General features: G+C 41.1%; 1 protein-coding gene and 1 long non-coding RNA gene across 5 annotated transcripts in view; both read left to right on the top strand.

The window, feature by feature from the left end:
* Positions 1-27,305, top strand: part of LOC140847831 (uncharacterized) — a 130,532-nt gene that overhangs the window by 21,601 nt on the left and 81,626 nt on the right. The window contains exon 2 of the long non-coding RNA XR_012128028.1: positions 5,598-5,657. This is a non-coding gene — a long non-coding RNA (uncharacterized lncRNA). The remainder of the gene's footprint in view (positions 1-5,597; positions 5,658-27,305) is intronic.
* The window catches only part of LOC140847823 (neuroepithelial cell-transforming gene 1 protein-like), a 33,806-nt gene continuing 13,379 nt past the window's right edge, over positions 6,879-27,305 (top strand). The window contains exons 1-2 of one of the 4 annotated variants that reach the window (XM_073229193.1): positions 6,879-8,703; positions 10,227-10,301. In XM_073229193.1, coding sequence (XP_073085294.1) covers positions 8,590-8,703; positions 10,227-10,301 — 189 coding nt within the window. In that variant the 5' untranslated portion in view covers positions 6,879-8,589. Of the gene's footprint in view, positions 8,704-10,226; positions 10,302-17,815; positions 20,181-27,305 lie in introns of those variants that run through there. The other 3 variants (XM_073229190.1, XM_073229191.1, XM_073229192.1) reach the window with 3 other exon arrangements.

Below are 27,305 nucleotides of genomic sequence, written 5' to 3' on the forward strand. Positions count from 1 at the left end.
GACAATATCCCTGGCAATCCAGAAAGCTAAACAATAGCAATTGACCCAAAAGGACCAGGACTTGATTGATAATTGCCAGCTTCCTTAACTTTTGTTCTTGCGTCCGACTTAGAACCCACCAGAGCAAGCCAAATAACACACATGATGCCTGCTACTAGTTAGCCTGCCTACAGCTTCCCCACCCAGCAGGCTCTAATCGGGGCACACTTTGAAGCCTTCTCTTTTTTCCACTATAAAGCTTTTCTACCTCTAAGCCTGCCTTTGAGTCTGCCTAAATGAAGTGATGGTGGCTGACTCCCTTGCTATATATAGTAAGCTCAGAATAAATAGTCTTTGCCTTTCTTTTTTTTGGTCTTCATTTCCACAATGGCAGAAAAAACCTATTATTTTATTTATATCTGAAGTGATTAACAATAAGTATAGTTTCAAAACTGTTTTTAATTCCTGTGCTAGCTATGTTATATGATTTTCTCCATGTTTTGTAAACATAGAGGCTTATATTTTATAAAGGTGAAGACGTTTTTAATTCCTGTGCTAGCTATGTTGTATGATTTTCTCCATGTTTTGTAAACAAGACTTATATTTTATAAAGGTGAAGATGTTTTTAATTCCTGTGCTAGCTATGTTGTATGATTTTCTCCATGTTTTGTAAACATAGAGGCTTATATTTTATAAAGGTGAAGACAGGTTTTGTCATAAGGATTCTCTTACTTTATTTCTTTAATTAAAAGATGACACAGAAGAAAAATCTGTCACTTAATAGTAGGAACAAAATTGTAGTCAAATTTTAATCTTGAGGTCTTTGTCTTAGATGTAGTTATTCAAAGGTTTTCATTTGGTGTATTAAAGCATACTTTTAAAAGAAATCAGTGTATGGTAGAGATTTAAACAAATGATAATTAAATGCATTTTAGGTTTTATTTCTTATGTTAAGAATATCCTTTCATTCTTTTAAAATATTAGGTATGAATGTTGAATTTTATCAAATAATTTCTTGCATTATTTACTTTTTATTTAAACCATTGGTGATATATGTAAATATCAAAGGAAAGTGCAGAAGTGCATTAAAAGCAGGATATTCTTGCTATGAACGTTTTATTGACCAATTTGTGTATGTAATTGGTATAAGTAAAGATACATTGTACAGTTCTCTGAATATGTTTTTTCTATATTTTTTCTATGCGTAGATTTCATATAATTGAACCATGTATATGATCCAAAATAAACTCTGTTTGGTTTAGTGAATGATTATTTTTGCTTAAATAATCTTAACTTTATAAAGGGTCTCTCCCTTTTGTAAAGATTCTGAAAGTGACCAGAACCTATACCTTGATGTTGGTATACCCCCCCTCTTGTTTCTACAATTGAATGACTTATTTTGTAAAGATTCTGAAAGTGACCAGAACCTATACCTTGATGTTTGTATACCCTCCCTCTTGTTTCTACAATTGAATGACTAATGAGGCTACTTTAACTCTAAAACTATGGAAAGAATTGTTTTTTATCTATCTAGTGTTTCATTTTACTAGTTACTCTCTATTTATTGTTTGAATTGTCTCTTAACAGATATTCCGTTCAGAGAGGTAGCTCCTTCACATTTTTAACACCTGGCCCCCATTGGGACTTCACTTTGATGAGTAGATAATGGGTTTTTATTTCAAGTCATTAGAGGGAATTCACTCATGGGCTGTCTTTCAGCCTGGTATACAGCTCAGTTTTCTGTAGTTCTCGGAATATGTTGAGGTACAGAGTTTCTTTTGCCATCTTTAGCAGCCTATTTAATTTTTTCTGCAAACAAGCTGAACGTTTTCTTTCAGTTAAATATGAAACAGATTTTGAAAAGTTCCAGATCTCTTCATCTTCAGCTCTATGCAATCCTTTCTCTTATTCCTACCAGTGTTAAAATTAGGAGACTATATCATGAAATATGAAGCTTTTTTTTTGTACGTACTCTAATGGCTTTTTTCTTGTTTGAAAATGTAAAACTCATTGCAGATAATAAGTATATTGAATGGATTTTCTCTTATTAATCATCTTAGTATAGAAGGAGTGAATTATTTTTAGAATGAGACCGTACAGAGGCATCAACTTTGTGCAAAGTAACACTGGAGAATTGATTCTTTTTATAATTAAAAACTCATTACCTATTCTTACTACTCATATAAATAATGTACAAATAAAGCATGAGTTTCCTGCTTTCCGTATTTGGGGAACATAGCAAAAAGTGACTGTTTCTAGTTTGCCAAACTATACTTGTCTACATGTATGGATGTGCTAGTGGATTCATCAGTGCATATTTAATTTGTATTCTGTTCTTTTGTGTTTAATTTATATATCTGTCAGGGAGTCCTGTGCAATATTTCTTTACTCTTATATCAATTATATACACTAGTTGGTCAGTAAAACATTCACAGCAAGAATATCCTGCCTTCAATTCTGCATTTTCCTTTGAAACTTTCATCTTGGTCCCTTTCCTTTACTGGTTTACGAACCTAAACTTAAAATCTTTAGTGGAGAATTGTCTCCAAACTTGATTTTTCAAACATATCAGCAAACATATTTAGATCAAGTACCCCTGATATATTTATTTGTAACTTTTATGTATGTAGCACCATTATTAGCTAATATCTCAAAGCACAGTACTCATTTAGGGTAAGGTTAATGATAGTGGCCATAAATCTTTATTTCAAATAGCCATGATAAATTCACAGTTTGAGGCTGACTTTTTATTGGATCTGATTAGATTGCTGTTGTCTTTAACCTTGTATTATGAGTGATGATGAACTCATCTGTATATTAAACACTATACAGCTTCTTTTTAGGATTAAGAAGTGCATAAAAATAGAAGTTCTAACATTTTCCTCCTACATTTCAGGGAAGTTATCTGGCAAAAACACTTTTGTAGAGGTCTCCCATGACAAAGGATGGTTCATGTGTTAAAACCTTGGAATGCAGTTAAGAAGTACTTAAAGGAAGATGTGTAACTTTTAAATACATAGTTTAAGAAAGAAAAAGCAAAAATTCAGCATATAACTCAAGAGATTAAAAAAACAACAATGGAGTAAACCAAAGAAAACAGAAAAAGCAAGAGTAGAAAATTATAAAATGAACAGCAATCATGATAAAATTCTTGACAAACCAAGAATGGAAAAGAACTTCCTTAGCCTGAGACCTGCCATAAACAGCATACATAGTGGTAAAATGATGACTGCTGTCACCATATCTATTTAGAATTGTACTAGTACTCCTAGCCAACACAGTAAGACAGGAAAACAAGTGGTAGCAAATTAAAAGAGATAGTATGATTTCATTACGTAGAGACAATATGATTGTCTACATAGAATATCCAAAGAATAGCAGTAACAGCTATTAGAACTAACAGGAATTCAAGCAAGGTTACTGGCTATAAAAGCTATAAAAAGAAAAAAGTAGAATGTATATAGCCTAGCAGTAAACAGTTAAATTTTATTTAAAACAGTAATTTTAAAGATGCTTTTATTGAAATAAAAACAATTTTAAAAATTAGGAATAAACCTAATAAAAGATCTGTGAGTCTTTTATGGGAAAAATTAGAAAGCATTAGTAAAGAACAAAGGACACCTACTTAAATGATTATACCCTAGTCATTCAAGAAAAGACTTAATAGCATAAAAATGTCAGTTCTCCCCAAATTAGTTAATAAATTCAGTGCAGTTCTGATAAATCACGTTAGAGTATAATAGATCTCATTTTACACTTCATGTTGAAAAGTAGAAAACCCTGAACAGTGAAAGTAGGATACAAGTCAGGGAACATATGATGTACTGTATTAGCTATTAAGACAACACCAAGGGTACAGTAATTACACAGCATAATGTGGTTGCAGGTATAGACAAATAACTGATGCAACAAAATAGAGAACCCAGTCACTGATCTACATATATATGAGAACTTACTGTATCATAAGCACTATGAAGGAATGGTGCTGTCAGTAAGTGGTATTGGGATGGGGGCAATTGACTGTGTTACCCCATAGCACATACATACAAAAGTAAATTCTAGATGGATTGAATATATAAATATGAAAAGCAAAACCTTAAAAAATTTGAAAGAAAATATAGGATGTTTTAAAATCTGTTAAGTTTCTTCATACATATGTCCATGCACATGTATGATTTTATGTAAATGTATAAATATTATCATGTATGTGCTTTTTCCCTTAGTGCACTCTTCTTTTTGCCTCGAGGTGTCCTCCTTTCCTCTCGTCTCCTCTAAGTCTTTCCATCCCCCCAACCTCTACTTTAATCCATGTCAGCAACATTATATGTACCCTTCTCTGTTTTGCTTAGAGAATTATTTACATAGCCTCACAAATAAGAGATGCTTAGTTTGCTTTCAAAATTAGGATCAAATTATTCATACTTTTCTGCATCTTCTGAACATGACCTTAAGATCAGTAAAGATTTCCTCATTTTTTAGTTTCTTCCAATCGACTTGTCTTGTTCTTTACCATCTTATCTTTTTCTTAATGTCTTTTAGTTAAATTTGAAATTGTATGTTATAGTTTTGCTTTGCAGCCTTGAGCATTTCCTTCTGAGGCGCTTTCCCTGTAGGGATATTATTCTGCCTTTATTCTCTTTTTTCTTAGGGTGATTTTGTATTGGATTTGACTTGCAGAAGTTTCTGCTCATTCTAATGTGAATTTAGTTTTCCTGAACTTTTACAAAGGAGCTTGGTTCAGAAAGCTTCTCTAACTTCATAGATCTCTCTCTCTTCTTTTCATGGTGGCTTGTTTCTGAGATGCCATCTTCATGTATTTTCCCCACTTCCATCTGGACTTTATCTTGCCTTTTTTCTCCATTGTTCTGATCCTGCTCAATTTTGATTGCACTCTTACCAGTTTCTCCTCAGGGTGAACCAGGACTTGGAAGGGAGCCCTGGCTCATCAGTTTTGAGAGTTCATTAAGAACTAGGCTGTACCACAAGTAATCTGAAGAGTTATTTTGAGATGTGAGAGAAAGAAGTGTTACTTAAGGACTCTTCTTCAATATTGGTTAAAGACCAGAAGTTAAAGCTATCTATGCAGTTTTTGCTTCTACTAGCTAAATATGCAGTTTTGCTTCTACTAGATTTATCAAGGGATAAATCGTTCCTGGAAGGTATGCCAGGATTGTGTGTATTCATCTTCCAGCCGATAAATCCTGCTTCAAACAACAAATCTTACTTTGGGCCATGAGAAAAGTTTTATGGTAAAGATAACTGTCCCCATGGGAAAAATATATATGTTCCTTTAAAAAAAAAAAACTTGTTTCCCATTATGTGTAAAACATATTTTACTTTTTTTCTAACAATCCTTGACTGAAGTAAGAGTTGTGTTCTTACAAACTTTACATAAGTCAATTATTTAATAGGGTGAAATCACTTCACAAACACATGATTTGGTCAGGGGGCTCTTTAGACAGTATGTATGCTAAAGATAATTTATGAGCATCCCAAATAATTTTCTTATGAATACAGGCAAAGGCTATTTTTTTAAAAGTAATTTTACTAGTTGTATGCAGTCTAATGGGTAACATGCATCCCTTCTATGTAAAAATGAAACCACTCTTTTCTTATAGAAAAGAAAATGAAGAGAGAAAGCTGATGATGTTGTAAGCCTTAGCAGCCTTGATCTGAAGGTAAGCCTTATACTACTCTGTCAAAGAAAAGCAATTTTATTTCTGTGGTGTAAGAATATGAATGCTGATTTATTTTGCATTTTTAATGTGCAAAACTGAGTAATATTGGCTCTCATAGATAAATTGTTTTTTCTGCTCTAGTAGTTTGTTAAAAATTAAGAGAAAACCTCCCATAAATGATTTTAGCTCATATCTAATAATCACAATCTCAAATGCCTAAGAAGACCAGACATGTATCTGCAAAGAAGGGAGGTATGGATATGAAATACTATGGAATATTCAGCCATAAGAAGAAAACAAATCCTACCATTTGCAACATCAAGGATGGAGCTAGAGGGTTCTGTGCTCAGTGAAATAAGTCACAGAGAAAGACAAATACCAAATGATTTCCCTCATTTGTGGAAAATTTTCTGCTCATTCTAATGTCAATTTAGTTTTCCTGAACTTCTACAGAGGAGCTTGGTTCAGAAAGCTTCTCTAACTTCATAGATCTCTCTCTCTTCTTTTCATGGTGGCTTGTTTCTGAGATGCTATCTTCATGTGTATATCAAGCAAAACTGAAGGAACAAAATAGCAGCAGACTATCACAGACTCCAAAAAAGGGACTAGCAGTTACCGAAGGGGAGGGGAGGGATGGAGGGAGGGAGGGAGGGAGAAGGGGATTTTGGGGTATGATGATTGGTGCACATGGTGTGTATGGGGTTACGGGGAAGACAGTGTAGCTCAGAGAAAGCAAATTGGGACTCTGTGGCATCTTATTATACTGATGGACAGTGACTGCAGTGGGGTATGTGGGGACTCGATAATAAGAGTGACTGTAATAACCACATTGTTTTTCTTGTGAAACCTTGATACCTTCATAAATAAATAAATTAAATTAATAAATAAAAAGCAGGTATCGTGAAAGTAGAGCACCATGTCCTTCCTAGAAGAGGTAGCTGCTGCTGTGCTCCAGCTATTGCCGTGTGTGGCACTGTCAAAATAAAGGATATTTTTTTGTGAAACCTCCTGATTTTTAACTGTTGGACCATGCAGGCCAGACAACTTGCCTGCAAGTCAGTTATAGCCCATGGGTTGACAGTGTGTGACGTTCGATAAACTAAAACTCAGTGCACACTTAAAAATGATTATGTATCATTTTGTGTAAAATTGTAGTTAAGTCCAAACACCTGGTATCTTTGAAATTGCTTATTCTATTTTTGTGATTTGGCAAATTTTATAAAGCCATCTTGGTTTTAAGGAATCTTTTTTAAACATTGTTATGAAGAAGTTACATAGTTTAAAGTAAGTTTTTTTAAATGTTTGACATGTTTAAGGATGACAGCTGCTACTGCTTTGAAGCAAAGTTATTTTCTAAAAATTAAGTTTTTATAGGTGTGTCATCAACATTTTAGCAAATACAGGAGGCCAGATTGTGTGCACGCATGTGTGTGTGTGGTTACAACATCTTTATAGAAGAATTATGTATTTTAAGTGTTGTGCTTTTTTCAAAACAGTTTTAGTTGCATTTTTAAAATTTGTATTTAAAGGAAGAAAATAGCGTGAAAGGATAACCCTGGGTATTAAGATATGCTTCAAATCAAATACAAAAATAAGACAGTATTTGCAGTTTACCACAATAAAATCCATGGTCAAATGTACTTAAAGATCATCCTCCTTTTCTTCACCCCAGCTCCAGCAATTATCAATGTACCATCAGATCCATTTCACATCATCTATCCCCTCACCTACCCTGCCTTAGATTATTTTTAAGCAAATCCTAGACATTCTGTCATTTCATCTGTATCATCAAATTCAGTATTCACACATTTGGTTTTGTTGTTGTTCATCTTGTAAGTTTGATTAGAATTCATATAGGGTCCATACACAGTGACTGATTATATCTCTTAAGTATCTTTTGATCTATAGGTTTTCTCACTAGCTCTTTGTCTTCTTGCAGTTTTTTTGTTCTTAAAGAAACCATGTCTTTTTTCCTATAGAGCTTTCAACAGCTTGGATATTCATGAATGTATCCCCCTGGTATCATTTTCTATGTTCCTCTATCCCTTTATTTCAACTGATTGGTGGCTAGGTGTGGAGATTCTTTATATTGACTGTGTTCTTCACACGGGGAGGTATATGTCTTTTTGTGCTTTTTTCAAAATTAGTTATCATTTCATAGATGCATTTTTTTCATTGGAGGTGGCAAAGCAGTGGTACTGTACTTTGTCAGCCCTTCTGTTTACTAACTGAAACATTTCAGTAAAAAGAAAATTCCCCTCATAACCATTTGGTTACTACAAAGTACTAACTTATACTAAAGGCAGAGCAAGTGCTTGATTCATTCCTTTACCAGTTTTTAAAATCATGAATTTTATTTATTAACATTCTCTAATGAATTTCAGTAGGGCACAGGAAATCAACATGTGACATACCTTAAATTTATACCATGTGAATTATGCCTAATAAAGCAGCGGGGGAAAGGACATAGGAGCCATCCTGAAGTAGCACTCAGTGGCCAAAGATGTGATGATTTGATCATAGTAAGAATAATAATTGAAGTGGATCATGATACAACAAGTGTGTGCATACCCATGAGTTTAAAAATACTACAAATGAAAAAATCATAGCTACTTTCTGGGGCTTGAAACCCATTGCAGGACACAGTGTGACCAAAGAAGATGACAGCAAACGTTCTTTTGGGGTGAAAAGGTTTATTACCGAGCTGCTGAGCCGAGCTTTCTATATAGTGCAATAATAGCTTATTCCATAAAGGTAGCCTAGCAACAGGCCAGTTACATCATCAGGTGGTTTAAGTTCCGTGAGAATCCTGGCCATAAGAACCCCAACTGGCCCACACAGCGAACTTGCCAGGGGCTGAAAGCCTTTGGCAAGACAAGTGGCGAAGTCCACAGTGTTCATTGACTACTAAGGAGAAAGAAAGGCTTCTCTTATGGGAGGGGTGCTTCAGCAGGCTACCCCTAGGAGGGGGCAGACAGTGGATTATCTGAGGGAAGCACAGGAGGAGGTGGCACGAGAATGCCAGATGCGGAGAATTAAGGTGAAGGTAAGAGCTTCTGAAGACTGAGCTAGCGTTGCTGTGAGGCACGGTAGAAAAGCTAAAGGTTGCGGCAGAGGAGGTACTCGGGGCAGGGGAGAGAAAGGTGCCATCAGCCCCAGAAACAGAGGAGCTGGGAAAGGATGAAGGGGTGGTGCCAGAGGCACTGACCCCTCCCATATTGAAAGCACGCTCAGTCGTTGTAAAGAAAATACCCAGCAGTTGAAAGTTCCCTTAGGAGAGGAGCAGTCCCCTCGTGGAGCACTCTGTGCTCCACCCCTATAATCAGGCGGAGCTGGTTCATTTGGGGTTCTGGTTTAGGCAGAAGCCCTCAGAGTCAGTATCAGCTTGGCTCCTACGTCTGTGGAACTTAGGGGTGGATGAAATTGTTCTGTTGGGATCACAGATGGGAAAGCTGGCAGCGATTATGAAATGCACATCAGACCCCAGAGAATCACTCCCTCCTCGATTGGCTTATAGCTGCACTTCGTGCTGTGTGGCCCAATCAGGGTGATCTACCATCCTCTCCTGTTAGATGGCAGATGTATGCTGAGCTCCAACAGGTGTTATGAGAGCTAAGCATAAGAAATGCCATGTGTAGTGCAGAGAATTATGGCCCATATGAAGAGATTTTCACTACTGGGTTGAGAAATACTGTGCTTCAAACACCTCCCACATCTGTCTTTGGGTCTCTAGTGGCCATTCTTTCCCCTCACTATGGCCAGCGCATAAGCAAGGTAACACGTACAGTAGCCGAGTGAGGAGAGGTTGAAACAATGAGAAAACGGAGAGAAATAAGGTCTTCTACTCACAAGAAGAACTTAAAGGATCTCATGAAGGTTACGAGGACCCAGATGTGGGTTGGTTTAATACCGGTAGGAGCAGATGAAAGGAAATTAGATGGAAAGTCAAATTAGGTCTTACTAGACCTATGGCAACATCTGAAAACAGAGCAGCAGTTCCAGCTATTAAGACCAAAGAGGCAGAGGTAAAAGCCAGAGCCACAAGTCCGAACTGTGTGTTTGCAAGACTTCCTGCTGGAGAGGGAGACAACCTCACTCGAGCCCACACAGGAAGACGATTGGGGAACATGGTTTGACTGAGGGGAAGGTCGATGTATCTACCCTGAGGGACCAGGGGGAACAGGAGGCCACATGTTGAAATAGCTATCCATTGGTCCCCAGTGAAGTGAACATACAATGTGTCCCGGCTCTGGCGGACACAGGGGGTGAATGTGCACTGATTCATGATAACCTTGAGCAATTTTCCTGAGACCCCAGAATCATAGATGGATATAGGGATAAGGCTGAATGAAACAGGCCCAAATCCCTTGGGGAAAAGGGTGTCTACCCCAAAAAGAGTATAGTGGGTATATATCTCCTATCCCTGAGTATATTTTGGGGATTGATATCCTGCAGGGTGTATGGTTGCTGACCACTGCAGGTGAGTTCAGACTGCTAGTATGTGTGGGGAAGGCAGTTCTGAGGGGACATGGTAGGCACCTTCTCATAGCTCTGCCTGTGCCTTGGCAGGTGACTAATATCAAACAATACAAACTGCCTGGAGGACGTAAAGAGATTGGAGAAACTATCCAGGAGCTCGAAAAGGTGGGTATTATAAAGCCCACCCATAGTCCTTCAATTCCCCAGTGTGGCCAGTAAAAAAGCCAGATGGCTCCTGGCATGTGATTGTGGATTATAGAGAATTGAATAAAGTCATACCCCCTATGCATGCTGCTGTCCTCTCTATTGCAGGCCTGATGGATACCCTCAGCCATGAACTAGGAACATACCATTATGTGGTAGATCTTGCTAATGCCTTCTTTTCCATTGACATTGAGCAGGAAAGTCAGGAACAGTTTGCCTTCATGTAGGAAGGATGGCAATGGACTATCACCATGCTTCCACAGGGATACCTCCAGAGCCCCACCATCTGTCACGGACTTGTAGCCCAGGACGTGACTACATGGGAGAAACTGCCAGTGCTGCGGCTGTATCATTATATTGATGATGTCATGTTCACATCCGATTCTCTTTCAGATCTAGAAGGTATAGCACGTAAACTGCTGCAACATCTACAAGAGAAAGGATGGGTTGTGAACAGTACCAAGGTTCAGGGACCTGGTTTGTCTGTCATATTCTTGGGCAACATCTAGTTGGGTGAGACCCACGTTATACCAGAAGCAGTTATAGGTAAAGTCCAGGCTTTTCCTACCCCTACAACTGTAGCATTGCTGTTGGAGTTTCTGGATCGTCTAGGCTACTGGAGAGTTTATCCTGCACTTGGCACAAATTCTGAAGCCCTTATACCAGTTGGTATGAAAGGGCATCAGGTGGGACTAGGATGAGACTTGTGCATCTGCCTCTACTACAGCCAAATGGGCAGTCAAGGCTGTTCAGGCCTGGAGTGTGATAGACCTATCAAGGCCCTGTGAACTGGCTGCACATGTGACTGAAGACGGTGTCTCTGGCAGCGGCTTGAAGGAACTTGCCAACCTATTGGATTCTGGTCACAACTCTGGAAAGGGGAAGAGGCAAGATACACTTTGATAGAAAAACAACTGGCTGCCGTATATCATGCCTTGCTGGCTACAGAACCCATCACTGGAATGGACCCGATAAAGTCAATAACCAACTCTCCCACCTGGCGTGGGTGTGACACTGGACCCAAAAGCCAAGGAGTGGTGTGGCACAAACGCCCACACTGGCCAAGTGGGGTGCTTACCTACAGCAACGTAGTGCCCTCTCTAGTAGCCCCTTGAGTGAAGATTTCCCTTGCTTTTGAACCATTAGTAGCCAAAAGTCCTTATCGGGCGGGAAGAGCCCCTATGCCCAAAGATGCATGATACACAGACAACTCCAGCTGTGGGCAGGCCCCAAAATGGAGGGCCATAGCTTTCCATCCTAAGACTGAGACAATATGGATGGAAGATGGTGAAGGGAAGAGCAGCCAACAGGCAGAGCTGTGGGCCATGTGGCTTGTGGTCAGCCAGGAGCCCTCCCCTATAGTTGCCTGCACTGACAGCTGGGCTGCCTATCAGGTCTTGACCCTGTATCATGCCAACGGCCTGGCTGTTCACCGACCCATTTGGGGACAAGAATTGTGGCAAGACTTATGGACCTGTGGTCAGACTAAAATAATTACAGTTTATCGTGTGACAGGTCATTTGCCAGTGGCATCCCCAGGAAATGATGAAGCAGATGAATTGGCCCTGATACATTGGTTAGAAGGAAAGCCTGCCTCTGATGTAGCCCAGTGGTTACATCAGTGTTAGTTGCATGTGAGGCAAAAGACAATGTGGGTTGTAGCCCGTCAGTGGGGCTTGTCTTTTTCCTTTGAAGAAGTTAGTAGAGCCTGGCAGGAGTGTGTCGTGTGCTTCAAAAGGGACTTACACCAAGTTCCACAGCAACATGGGAAAATAACTAAGAGGGCTATACCCCTTGTCAGGTGGCAGATAGACTATATTGGGCCCCTACCTGTGTCAGAAGGATATCGTTATGCCATGACTTGTGTGGACACAGCTGCTGGACTTGTGGTTGCTTTTCCTACCCATTATGCACACCAGCAGATGACCAAAAGAAGCCTAGATTGTCTTTGCCACCTGTGGCCCACCACAGGTAATTGAGAGTGATCAGGACACCCATTTTACTGGACATACACTGCAAGAATGGGTGCCACAGCTGGAAATCAAATGAAAGTTTCATGTGCCATACAGTCCTACCGCGGCAGGCATGATGAAGAGGCACAGTGGCTTGTCAAAATCCGGAAGTCAGATACCAATAGTCTGTGGGGATGGTCAGTCTGCTTATGTACCGTGCTATGGCATTTGAACGAGAGACCCCCGAAAAGGAGACCTGAACCTCATAAATGTGTTAACACCTATGGCTGCCTCCCCTATGCAACTGCAAGTACAAACCAAGGAAGAATCACTGAAGCCGAGGTTTGGTCACCAGAATAATATCTTGCCACCAACACCAACTTCACTGAACCCCAGAGACTCCATTGAGTGGACCTGGCCTAGGACCTTTCGACACATGGACCAACGATGGCTGGCTCTCCTGGCACCTTGGGGACAAGGCCTGGAAGCTGGCCTCCTGTCTATTCCTGGAACGACCGCAGAGTGGTCCCCAAAGGTCACAGTAGTATATCCTGAAAGGCCAGAAGGTAGGAGATACTTACCGGGCAGTTTGTTTTATCATTATGGCCAGTGCATGCACCTCCAGTAGCACTATATACAGACCCTTCAGTAACCCCGACGGGGAAAGGAGTAAAAGTATGGTATACTAGACCTGGAAGGGGGACCCCCTTCCTGCTACAGTCCTATCACAGGACCACTCTCTTGCATGCATCCTACCTGATGGACAAGATTTGCCTATGTTGTTGTCATTAAAACATGTGTCTTATCGCCTCTAAGGTCTTTTGTGGATTAGGAACCTCCTCTGACTTGAGGATTATTATAATTTTTGTTATCTGTGTCAAAATCTTGTTGTATCTTAATTTTTGTTAACCTCTACGTTGTTTTTATCGCCTGTTGCTGTTGTGGAATCTGGTTACAGTGCCCCAGCTTTCTCGCACAGGGACCATTGAGGACGATTGAGAGCATGTAGATTGTAGGGCGAGAATCCTTGAGGGGTGATGTCTTAACAAAGGGTTTCAGACCCAGGGCAGTTCGCTATGGATTCAGTGTGACCAAAGAAAATGACAGCAAAATGTTCTTTGGGGTGAAAGGGTTATACCCAACTTTATTTCCAGGTGGCAGGTCAGTCAGTAGAATCCCATTAACTCAGAGTGAGTCTGTATGCAGCAAGCCAGTCTCTGCCTCTGGGCCCCTTTGTCCGCACAGCCAACCTCTGGGCCCCTCTGTCCTCACAGCCGTTCTCCGGGCCTCTCTGCACAGTCGTCCCGCACAGCCGCCCTCTGGGCCTCTTTCCTCGGCGCTGCCACCACTCCAGCCTCTTCTCTGTTCTCCAGCAGCCTTGCAGTCCTGCCACCGTGTTGCGTGCAGAGCAGTGGGCGGAGTTCTTTGTATAGAGTCAACAGCCATGTATTGCCCAGAGGTGTGCAGTGAGCTATTCAACCATGGCCAGGTGAGAATCCTGGCCACAGGAACTCTCATTTTATGCACAGGTGGAGTGTGGGGAAGTTAAGGTTCCTATGGCCAGGATCCTCACTGAACTTAAACCACCTGATGATGTAACTGGCCTGTTGTTAGGCTACTGCTTCCATGCCTTTAAGCAATGAGCTATTATTACACTATATGGAGAGCTCCACCCAGTGCTCTGGACGGAGGCAGAAATGCTAGTGGTCGACCGCTGTGATAACAAACCGAGTAATAAGCACTTTCACCCCAAAGCATGTTACTGCTGTCATTTCTTTGGTCACATTGAATCCGTAGCATCTGAAACCTATTGGCAAGACAGACCCTCACCTCATATCTTAGAGGTTTGATAGACCTTCTTTTCTTCCAAGAGCTACAAAATATATGTAATTTTTTTTTCTTTGTAGTATATGCTACCATTTATCTAAGGGCTGAAATATAAATACATATTATGTATTTACTTTTTCTTGTTGTTGCTGTTATCATTAATCTACAATTACATGGAGAACATTATGTTTACTCGGCTCTCCCCTTCACCAATTCCCCCCCACAAACCCCGTTACAGTCACTATCCATCAGCGTAGTAAGATGTTGTAGAATCACTACTTGTCTTCTCTGTGTTTCACAGCCCTCCCCTTTCCCCCACCCCCCACATTATACATGCTAATCATAATACCCCCTTTCTTCTTCCCCACCCTTATCCCTCCCTACCGTCCCATTCTCCCCAGTCCCTTTCCCCTTGGTAACTGTTAGTCCCTTCTTGGGTTCTTTGATTCGACTGCTGTTTTGTTCCTTCAGTTTTTCTTTGTTGTTATACTCCATATTTGAGTGAAATCATTTGGTATTTGTCTTTCTCTGCTTGGCTTATTTCACTGAGCGTAATACCCTATACCTCCATCCATGTTGTTGCAAATGGTAGAATTTGTTTTCTTCTTATGGCTGAGTAATATTCCATTGTGTGTATGTACCACAACTTCTTTATCCATTCATCTACTGATGGACACTTAGGTTGCTTCCATTTCTTGGCTATTGTAAATAGCGCTGCGATAAACATAGGGGTGCATCTGTCTTTTTCAAACTGGGCTGCTGCATTCTTAGGGTAAATTCCTAGAAGTGGAATTCCTGGGTCAAATGGTAAGTCTATTTTGAGCATTTTGAAGAACCTCCATAGCGCTTTCCACAGTGGTTGAACTAATTTACATTCCCACCAGCACTGTAGGGGGTTCCCCTTTCTCCACAACCTCACCAACATTTGTTGTTGTTTGTCTTTTGGATGGTAGCCATCCTTACTGGTGTGAGGTGATATCTCATTGTAGTTTTAATTTGCATTTCTCTGATAACTAGCGATGTGGAGCATCTTTTCATGTGTCCGTTGGCCATCTGAATTTCTTCTTTGGAGAATTCTCTGTCTGACTCCTCTGCCCATTTTTTAATTGGATTATTTGCTTTTTGTTTGTTGAGGTGCATGAGCTCTTCATATCTTTTGGATGTCAAGCCTTTTTCGGATCTGTCATTTATGAATATATTCTCCCATGCTGTAGGGTACCTTTTTTTTTCTATTGCTGGTGTCCTTTGCTGTACAGAAGCTTTTCAGCTTGATGTAGTCCCACTTGTTCATTTTTGCTTTTGTTTTCCTTGCCTGGGAGATATGGTCATGAAGAAGTCACTAATGTTTATGTCCAAGAGATTTTTGCCTATGTTTTTTTCTAAGAGTTTTATGGTTTCATGACTTACATTCAGGTCTTTGATCCATTTCGAATTTACTTTTGCATATGGGGTTAGACAGTGATCCAGTTTCATTCTCTTACATGTAGCTGTCAGTTTTGCCAGCACCATCTGTTGAAGAGACTGTCATTTCCCCATTGTATGTCCATGGCCCCTTTGTCGAATATTAGTTGACCATATATGTTTGGAGTCTCTATTCTTTTCCATTGGTCTGTGGCTCTGTTCTTGTGCCAGTACCAAATTGTCTTGATTACTAGACAAGCTTTGTAGTAGAGCTTGAAGTTTGGGAGTGAGATCCCCCCACTTTATTCTTCCGTCTCAGGATTGCTTTAGCTATTCGGGGTCTTTGGTGTTTCCATATAAATTTTTGAACTATTTGTTCCAGTTCATTGAAGAATGCTGTTGGTAGTTTGATAGGGATTGCATGGAATCTGTATATTGCTTTGGGCAGGATGGCCATTTGACGATATTAATTCTTCTTGGCCAAGAGCATGGGGTGAATTTCCATTTGTTAGTGTCCTCCTTAATTTCTCTTAAGAGTGTCTTATAGTTTTCAGGGTATAGGTCTTTCACTTCTTTGGTTAGGTTTATTCCTAGGTATTTTATTCTTTTTGAGGCAATTGTGAATGGAATTGTTTTCCTGATTTCTCTTTCTATTGGTTCATTGATAGTATAGGAAAGCCACAGATTTCTGTATGTTAATTTTGTATCCTGCAACTTTGTTGTTTTCTGATATCAGTTCTGGTAGTTTTGGAGTGGAGTCTTTAGGGTTTTTTATGTACAATATCATGTCATTTACAAATAGTGACAGTTTAACTTCTTCTTTACCAATCTGGATTCCTTGTATTTCTTTGTTTTGTCTAATTGCCATTGCTAGAATCTCCAGTACTATGTTGAATAACAGTGGGGATAGTGGGCATCCCTGTCTTGTTCCCGATCTCAGTGAAAAGGTTTCAGCTTCTCGCTGTTCAGTATGATGTTAGCTGTGGGTTTATCATATATGGCCTTTATTATGTTGAGGTACTTGCCCTCTATACCCATTTTGCTGAGAGTTTTTATCATTAATGGATGTTGAATTTTGTTGAATGCTTTTTCAGCATCTATGGAGATGATCATGTGGTTTTTGTCCTTTTTGTTCATGTGGTGGATTTTCAAATGTTGTACCACCCTTGCATACCTGGGATGAATCCCGCTTGGTTGTGCTGTATGATCCTTTTGATATATTTTTGAATTTGGTTTGCTAATATTTTATTGAGTATTTTTGCATCTACGTTCATCAGGGATATTGGTCTGTAATTTTCTTTTTGGTCTGTAATTTTCTTTGCCTGGTTTTGGTATTAGGGTGATGTTGGCTTCATAGAAGGAGTTTGGGAGTATTCCCTCCTCTTCTCTTTTTTTGGAAAACTTTAAGGAGAATGGGTATTATGTCTTCTCTTTATGTCTGATAAAATTCTGAGGTAAATCCATCTGGTCCAGGGGTTTTTTTCTTGGGTAGTTTTTTGATTACTGCTTCAATTTCTTTGCTCGTAATTGATTTGTTCAACTTTTGTGTTTCTTCCTTGGCCTGTTCCTCTCAGTGCCTCCGTGTCCTAACTTATTTTCTGTCTGGTGGATCTATCCTTTGGAGTGAGTGGCCTGTTGAAGTGTCCTAAAATGAATGCATTGCATTCTATTTCCTCCTTTAGTTCTGTTAGTATTTGTTTCACACATGCTGGTTATCCTGTGTTGGGAGCATATATATTTATAATAGTTATATCCTCCTGTTGGACTGACCCCTTTATCATTATGTAATGTCCTTCTTTATCTCCTGTTACTTTCTTTGTTTTGAAGTCTATTTTGTCTCGTACTAGTACTGCAACACCTGCTTTTTTTCTCCCTGTTGTTTGCATGAAATGTCTTTTTCCATCCCTTGACTTTTAGTCTGTGCATGTCTTTGGGTTTGAGGTGGTTCTCTTGTAAGCAGCAGCATATAGATGGGTTTTGCTTTTTCATCCATTCTATTACTCTGTGTCTTTTGATTGGTGCATTCAGTCCATTTACATTCAGCGTGACTATTGAAAGATTTGTACTTATTGCCATTGCAGGCTTTAGATTCGTGGTTACCTAAGGTTCAAGGTTATCTTCTTTAGTATCTTACTGTCTAACTTAACTCGCTTATTGAGCTGTTATAAACACTGTCTGGTGATTCATTATTTCTCTCCCTTCTTATTCCTCCTCCTCCATTCTTTATATGTTGGTTGTTTTATTCCGTGCTCTTTTGTGTTTCCTTTAACTGCTTTTATGGGTAGTTTATCTTATTTTTTGCCTTTGGTTAGTATTTGGTTGGTCTGCTTTCTTTGCTGTGATTTTACTTTCTCTGGTGACATCTATTTAGCCTTAGGAGTGCTTCCATCTAGAGCAGTCCCTTTAAAATATCCCGTAGAGGTGGTTTGTGGAAGGCAAATACCCTCAACTTTTGCTTGTCTGGGAATTGTTGAATCCCTCCTTTATATTTAAATGATAGTCGTGCTGGATACAGTATTCTTGGTTCAAGGCCCTTCTGTTTCATTGCATTAAATATATCACGCCATTCTCTTCTGGCCTGTAAGGTTTCTGTTAAGAAGTCTGTTGATAGTCTGATGGGTTTTCCTTTGGAGGTGCCCTTTTTTCTCACTCTGGCTGCCTTTAGTACTCTGTCCTTGTCTTTGATCTTTGCCATTTTAATTATTATATATCTTGGTGTTGTCCTCCTTAAATCCCTTGTGTTGGGAGATCTGTGGGCTTCCATGGTCTGAGAGACTATTTCCTCCCCTAGTTTGGGGAAGTTTTCAGCTATTATTTCTTCAAAGACGCTTTCTATCCTTTCTTCTCTTCTTCTTCTGGTACTCCTATAATGCGCATATTGTTCCATTTGAGTTGGTCACTCAGTTCTCTTAATATTCTTTCATTCCTGGTGATCTTTTTATCTCTCTCTGCCTCAGCTTCTCTGTATTCCTGTTTCTCTGATTTCTGTTCCATTAATGGTTTCTTGCGCCTCATCCAGTCTGCTCTTAGGTCTTTCCAGAGATTGTTTTATTTCTGTATTCTCCCTCCTGACTTCATCCCTTAGCTCTTATACTTCTCTGCAAGTCCATCAGCCTGGTTATGACCTTTGTTTTGAATTCTTTTTCGGGAAGATTGGTTGAATCTATCTCCCCAGGCCCTTTTGGCGGTTGGGTAATTCTGGACTAGACCAAATTCTTCTGCCTTTTCATAGCGATAGAGGTAGTTGTAGGCAGGTAGCGAAAGTGTCAACTGGGAAAACAAAGTCCCTTCCTGGTTGCTGGTCACCTTGCCCTTCTCCGCTGCCTGTGTCGGTTACCTGGTAGGGACTCTTGGATCATCTTTTCCAGTAAGACCTAAACCACAAGAAATGGTCTCCAATGTCTGCAGAGGAGATTTTGATTAGATGTGAAGAATTTCACAATAGCATAACTTTTGCAATGTCTGCAGAGGAGACCCAATTGGAGAGAAGGTAGCCCAAACAGTGCCCCTCTCCGTGGGCTGGCCCCATAAGTGCCCCAGCTTATGTGTGAAAACTCTGATAGCTCTCCCAGGGACACCTGCAGCATGCCTGAGAACCAGGCTGTCCCAGTAAAATCCCCTGGCCAAGGTCCTCTGCCTCATTTTATGAGTAGAATTTTGGTTCTTGAATCCAGACTCTTGCAGCCTTATGCAAGTCCCAGATATAGCACAGTCATAACTTACAAACTAAAAGTACTCCCTAAGGAGAGCCCCCAGTTTGGAGCAAGACTGTATCTGTATCCCAAAACCTGTGGGGAAATGTTCATCTGTTCCCAAACAGAGGTTTCCACTAACAGGGAACAAAGCAGGCAAAGAGGTTTTGCAACAAGCAAGCCCTCAGTTTCAAAGCTGTGGGGCATCTAGGACTCCATAGAGCTAAAGCAGACTTCTTTAACCCAGAACGCAGGATAGCCCAGAGGCAAAGAAAGGGCATGTGGCATCTGATCCCATCCACAACCTCTCCTCTCACCAGCAGCCTGCTGGAAGGGAGGGTGCTACTGGGAAGAGAGGACAGCTCCCTCCTGTGGAATTAAAGCTTTATTGTGATCAGGGCTCTTTTACAGCAAAAACAAAGCCATAGTGATGGCTTCTGGAAAATGAACAGCCAAGTATTTCTTTCAATGTGTATTTCATTCATCCATCCATTTACAGTTATTTGTTGAAAGTCTATGTGCCTGATACTGTGCTGTTTTCTAGAGATTGAGAAACTCCTGCCCTCGGGCAGCGAGGTGAGCAAGCCACACCCACAGGTGCGCTGCAGATGCCTCAGACCTCAGACCTCCCTGGTACTGGTGGTGCCATCCAAGTGAGAAAGAGGGGCGTGGCCAGTAGGTAGCCTAGCAACAGGCCAGTAACATCATGAGGTGGTTAACATTCCGTGAGAATACTGGCCATAAGAACCCCAACTGCCCCACACAGCGAACTTGCCAGGGGCTGAAAGCCTTTGGCAAGACAAGTGGCGAAGTTCACAGTGTTCATTGACTACTAAGGAGAAAGAAAGGCTGCCCTTATGGGTGCGGTGCTTCAGCGGGCTGCGCCTCAGAGGGGGCAGACAGTGGATTGTCTAAGGGAAGCACAGGAGGAGGCACGAGAAGGCGAGATGTCGAGAATTAAGGTGAAGGTAAGAGCTGCTGAAGACTGAGCTAGCATTGCTGTGAGGCACGGTAGAAAAGCTAAAGGTTGTGGCAGCGGAGGCACTCAGGGGAGGGGAGAGAAAGATGCCATCAGCCCCCGAAATGGAGGAGCTGGGGAAGGATGAAGGGGTTGGTGCCAGAGGCACTGACCCCTCCTGTATTGAAAGCACGCCCAGTGGCTGTAAAGGAAATAAAAGACCCAGCAGCTGAAAGTTCCCCTAGGCGAGGAGTAGCCCCCTCCCCAGGTCGTGGGGCACTCTATGGACCACCCCTATACTCAGGCTGAGCTGGTGGATTTGGGCTCCCAGTTTAGGCAGAAGCCCTCAGAGTCAATATCAGCTTGGCTCCTGTGTCTCTGGTACTTAGTTACAGCCATTAAGACCAAAGAGGCAGAGGTCAGAGCCAGAGCCACAAGTCCCACCTGTGTGTTTGCAAGACTTCCTGCTGTAGAGCGAGCCAGTGTTACTCGAGCCCACACAGGAAGACGACTGGGGAACACGGTTTGACTGAGGGGAAGGTCGAGGTATCTTCCATGAGAGACCAGGGGGGAACAGTAGGCCACATGTTGAAAAAGCTATCCATTGGTCCCCAGTGAACATACAAGGTATTCTAGCTCTGGTGGGCACAGGGGCTGAATGTTCACTGATTTATGGTAACCGTGAGCAGTTTCCCCAGGGCCCTCAGTATCATAGTTGGATATGGTAGTAAGGCTATCAGAGTGAATCAAGCGCAAATCCCTTTGGGAATTTGGGAATAGGGTGTCTACTCCCAAAAGAGTATATTGGGTATATATCTCCTATCCCTGAGTATATTTTGGGGATTGATATCCTGCAGGATCTATGGTTGCAGACAACTGCAGGTGAGTTCAGACTGAGAGTACGTGTGGTGAAGGCAGTTCTGAGGAGACATGGTATGCGCCTGCCTATAGCTTTGCATGTGCCTTGGCGGGTGACCAATACCAAACAATACAAACTGCCTGGAGGATGTAAAGAGATTGGAGAAAGTATCCAGGTGCTGGAAAACGTGGGTATTATAAAGCCCACCCGTAGTCCTTTAAATTCCCCAGTGTTGCCAGTAAAAAAGCCAGATGGCTCCTGGCATGTGACTATGGATTTTAGAGAAATGAATAAAGTCATACCCCCATGCATGCTGCTGTCCCCTCTATTGCCTGATGGAATACCCTCAGCCACGAACTAGGCACCTACCATTATGTGCTGGATCTTGCTAATGCCTTCTTTTCCATTGACATTGAGCCAGAAACTCAGGAACAAATTGCCTTCACGTGGAAAGGATGGCAATGAACTTTCTCCGTCCTTCCACAGGGATACCTCCAGAGCCCCACCATCTGTCATGGACTTGTCTCCCAGGACGTGACTACATGGGAGAAACCGCCACTGGTGCAGATGTATCATTATATTGATGATGTCATGTTCACATCCGATTCTCTTTCAGATCTAGAAAGTGTAGCACCTAGACTGCTACAATATCTACAGGAGAAAGGGTGGGCTGTGAACAGTACGAAGGTTCAGGGACCTGGTTTGTCTGTCAAATTGTTCGTGGTTGTCTGGTTGGGTAAGACCAAAGCTATACCAGAAGCAGTTACAGATAAAGTCCAGGCCTTTCCTACCCCTACAACTATAGCATTGCTACAGGAGTTTCTGGGTCTTCTAGGCTACTGGAGAGAGTTTATCTCACACTTGGTACAAATTCTGAAGCCCTCATACCGGTTGGTATGAAAAGGCGTCAGGTGGGAGTGGGGTGAAACTTGTACACATCTGCCTTCACTACAGCCAAACAGGCAGTGAAGGCCGTTGAGGCCTTGAGTGTGATAGACCAATTAAGGCCCTGTGAGCTGCATGTACATGTGACTGAAGACGGTTATAGCTGGGGTCTCTGGCGGCGGCTTGAACGAACTTGCCACTGTATTGGATTCTGGTCACAACTTTGGAAATGGGCAGAGGTATGATATACTTTGATAGAATAACAACTGAATGCCATGTATCACTCCTTGCTGGCTACAGAACCCATCACTGGAATGGCCCCGATATACCCACCAATCCCATCTTGGGGTCGGTACGAGAGTGGATGCAAAAGCCAAGGAGTGGTGTGGCACAAATGCCCACAATGGCCAAGTGGGGTTCTTACCCTCAGCAGCATAGTGCCCTCTCCAGTAACCCCTTGAGTGAAGAACTCCAGTGCTTATTGGGCTGGTGACATATACTTGTGAAAAGTAGGAAGAATTTGCTTTTGAACCATTAGTAGCAGAAAGACCCTATCGGGAGGGAAGAGCCCCTGTACCTGAGGATGCATGGTACACAGATGGCCCCAGCCATGGGCAGTCCTCAAAATGGAGGGCCATAGCTTTCCATCCTAAGACTGAGACAATATGGATGGAATATGGTGGGGGGAAGTGCAGCCAATGGGCAGGGTAGCAGGCTGTGTGGCTTGTGATCAGCCAGGACCCCTCCCCTATAGTTGTCTGTACTAACAGTTGGTCTCTCTATCGGGGCTTGACCCTGTGGCTACCAGCCTAGTACAATGCCAAGTGGCTGGTTGGTCACCTACCCCTTTGGGGACAGGAATTGTGGCAAGACTTATGAGCCTGTGGTCAGAGTAAAATAATTACAGTATACCATGTGACAGGTCATTTGTCAGTGGCTCCCCAGGAAATGATGAGGCAGATAAATTGGCCCAGATACATTGGTTAGAAGGAAAGCCTGCCTCTGATGTAGCCCAGTGGTTACATCAATGTTTGTTGCATGCGGGGTTAAAGACAATGTGGGCTGTAGCCTGTCAGTGGGGCTTGTCTTTGACCTTTGAAGAAGTTAGTAGAGCCCGGCAGGAGTGTGCCGTATTCTCCAAAGGGACTTACACCAAGTTCCACATCAATATTGGACAATAACTAAGGGGCCTATACCCCTCGTCAAGTGGCAGATAGACTCTGTTGGGCCTCTACCTGTGTCAGAAGGATATCAGTATGCCATGACTTGTGTGGACACAGCTACTGGACTTCTGGTTGCTTTTCCTACCTGTTGTGCACACCAGCAGACAACCAAAAGAGGCCTGGAGTGACTCTCTGCCACCTATTGCTGACCACAGGTAACTGAGCGTAATCAGGACACCCATTTTACTGGACATACACTGCAAGAATGGGTGCCACAGTTGGGAATCAAATGCAGGTTTCATGTGTCATACAATCCTACCACAGCAGGCATGACAGAGAGGCACAGTGGCTTGTCAAAATCTGGACTAAAGTCAATTACTAATAGTCTGTGGGGTCAGTCCGTCTGTTTGTGGACCATGCTATAGCGTTTGAACGAGAGACCCCAAAACGGAGCCCTGATCCCCATAGACATGCTAACACATATGGCTGCCTCCCCTATACCACTGCAAGGACAAACCAAGGAAGAATCACTGAAGCTGAGGTTCGACCACAGGAATAAAATCTTGCTGCCAGCACCAACTGCACTGAACCCTGGAGACTCCATTGAGTGGACATGGCCTTGGACCTTTCGACACCTGGACCAACGATGGCTGGCTCTCCTGGTACCTTGGAAACAAGGCCTAGAAGCTGGCCTCCTATCTGTATTACTGGAATAACCTCAGAGTGGCCTCCAAAGGTCATAGTAGTATATCCTGAATGGCCAGAAGGGAGGAGAATCCTACCGGGCAGTTTTGTTTTATCATTATGGCCTGTGCATGCACCTCCAGTAGCACTATGTAACCCCCATAGGGAAAGGAGTAAAAGTATGGTATACTAGACCTGGATGGGACCCCCTTCCTGCTACATTCCTGTCTTAGGACTACTCTCTTGCATGCATCCTACCTGATGGACAAGATTTACCTATGTTGTGGTCATTTAAACATGTTGTCATGTGTCTTATCACCCCTAAGGTCTTTGTGGATTGGGAACTTCCTCTGGCCTGAGGATTATTATAATTTTTGTTATTAGGAACCTCCTCTGGCTTGAGGATTACTATAATTTTTGTTATCTGTATCAAAATCTTGTTGTATCTTAATTTTTGTTATTATCTCTAAGTTGTTGTTTTTCTCTGTTGCTGTTGTGGAATCTGGTGACAGTGCTCCAGGTTTCTCGCACAGGGACCACTGTGGAAGATTGAGAGCATGTAGATTGTAAGGCGAGAATCATGGAGTGGTGGAGTGTGGGGGAGTTGGGGTTCCTATGGCCAGGATCCTCACTGAACTTAAACCACCTGATTATGTAATTGGCCTGCTGCGTGTCTGCCACTTCCAGGCCTTCAGGCAATGAGCTATTATTGCATCATATGGAGAGCTCGGCCCAGTAATCTGGGCAGAGGCAGAAATGCTAGTGGTTGGCCCACCTCCGTGATAACATGCCAGGTAATAAACACTTTCAACCCAAATAATCGTTCTATTGTCATTTCTTTGGTCACACTGCATCCATAGCGAACTCGCTGGGGTCTGAAACCATTGGCCAGACAGACCCTCACCTCATATCTTAGAGGTTTGATAGACCTTCTTTACTTCCAAGATAACAATATACTCCAGGACCACTTGCACTTTTTTTTTCTGCTCCACACCTGAAACGAGTTATTTCTAAAAGCCCTGGTTTCCTTAGGAAATGGTAGAGGCTAAAATCTGGGCATTTTTATGTACACTCCTTGGATTGATCATTGTTTCTCATCCTGTTTTATGAGCAGAGCTAGGAAATATATGTAATTTTTTAAGATATAATAAATCATGAATTTATACTCTTTCCAATTCAAGGCTAAGGGTTTTCACATAATCTTGTCAGTCTTATTATCTAGATCTCTTTGAACTGCACCGAAAATCTGGGTTCCTGGAGATACTGACTTAATTATTCACTTGATTTCCCCATGGGTCAAAGACAGCAGTCTACATTTCTATAAATTACTACTGTTACAGTTACTGAAAACATTCTATGGGTTACCTGTCATTTTCTTTTGCTCTTTTACATATAGGTTATAGTAAGGATGTACAAATTACCATGTTTTCAAATTACTGAACTAATTCTTTTCTGTGTGTAATTATGACAACTCACTTATTTCTTTTATGCTATAGAGACATTACTCCACATTTTCTGTTTCTTATCATAGTTTTCAATGGGACGCATGATTTTTTCTGTTACTTTTTAAGTGCAGTAAGTTTTCCTGTAATTTTAGGTCAGAGGAGTGGGTCAAATAGCCTGTTTTTTAGCTTTGTAACTGGAGTTCTCTCTTCTATTGTTTTCACAAAGTGATTTCTAAAAATACAACTCTCAGGCTATCTGAGAGCTTTCCTTTTTTTTGACCCACCTCTCTTTATCTGAACTTTTCTTGTCTTTGTTTCTCTTATTCTGTTCTGCTCAATTTGGATCCTACTCCTTAAAGTTTTTCTCAGAGCAATGTTAGTTTTGAGAGCTTATAGGGCTCAGACTGCTTCAGCACCAATAGACTTTGTTCTTACTCTCAGCCTGAGAATTCAATCCTTGGAGTCCTTCCCAGGCTAGTCTCCTGTTTTCATGCCACTGAAGGGCCCTATGCTCAGGGCCACCAGAGAAGTCCAGTTTTCTTCTCTCTGCATCTTTGGGCACAAATGCTGACACCATGTAGGTCTCAGAGCTGTCTGACAAACTAAAGGTTTTGGGGGAAACACTGTCTCTTCATTTTGTTGTAGCTTGGCTTTTCTGTCTTGTTATGTGTTTTTTTTTTTTCTTTGAAGAGTGAAGACCTGTTAAATATTTAATTTACGTAGTAATGAGTGAGCCAGCAGAATGATGAAGCTGGTCAGAGTGCTGTGGAAACACAAGTATTCTAGTCACTGAAGAGTGATGGAATAAGATTGCTAAATTAAGTGCCAAGCAGAATAATGACCTCTGCATCTCTACCTGCAAAGTATTTGCAGTGCTATCAGTTTTCTACAGTTAACATCTTACAGATGTAACCCTTATGGTTGTAAAAAAAAAAAGACCTAATCAATAAGAAACAGTGAATCAAATAAAAGGTACATGGCCCTAGAAAATGAGGTAATCCATTGCAGAGCATTCTGGCATCCTTTTTGTCTGATTTCAGGTTCTGGATATTTCTAATTGTTTCCTTAACTTTATCACCTTTCTCACATATGCTCTTTCATAGCTAATTTTAGAACACAGTTTTTTTTGTGAACTTGTTTTTCTATTCTTTATTTTTCTTTGTAGGTATGTTATGTTTTTCCCTATACCTTTCTTCTTATGAAAACCTTGTAGATTTCACTGTTCTTTTTTTCTTTTGCTCATTATTTTGTAAAATTAGTTTTAGAAAGGAGGACTGACTTGATATATAAATCTTAGGACAGGTGTTATATTGTATTATATTATAAACTAATATCAGAAGACTCAAATTGCTAAAATCAGAAATGCAAATGGACATATTAATACCAATTTACAGAAATAAAAAGTATTAGAGAGTACTGTGAACAGTTTTATACTAGCAGATTAGATAATTTAGCTGGAGTGAACAAATTCCTAGAAATGCACAACCTGCCAAAACTGAATCATGGAGAAAATCTGAATGTACCTAGAACTAGTAAAGGGATTGGATACATAATCAAAACCATTCGCAAAACAACAAAAAGACCTTAAGCAGATGGTTTCACTGGTGAAGTCTACCAAATACTTAAAGAAGAATTAACACCACTCCTCAAATTCTCCCAAAAACTTGTAGAGGAAGAGCATTTCTTAACTCATTCTATGAGGCCAACATTACCCAGACACCAAAGCCAGACAAAGATACTACAAGAAAAGAAAACTATAAGCCAATATCTCTTCTGAGCATATGTACAAAAGTTTTCAACAAAATACTGGTAAAATAGTTGCAGCAACATATTAAGCAGGATTATATACAGTGACCAAGTAAGGTTTATTCCTGGCATGCAAAGATGGCTCAACAAATGAAATCCAGTCAATGTAATAACACCACATTAACAGAATTAAGGAAGGGAGGGGGAAAATGGTTATTTCAATTGATGCAGAAAAAGCAATAAACAAAAATCAAAATATCCTTTCATGATTAAAAATATCTAACAAACTTGGAACAGAGAGAAAATTCCTCATGGATAAACAAGAGGTGGTATATACATACATTGGAATATTA

The sequence above is a fragment of the Manis javanica genome, chromosome 2, assembly GCF_040802235.1.
Source record: "Manis javanica isolate MJ-LG chromosome 2, MJ_LKY, whole genome shotgun sequence".
Lineage (NCBI taxonomy): Eukaryota > Metazoa > Chordata > Mammalia > Pholidota > Manidae > Manis > Manis javanica.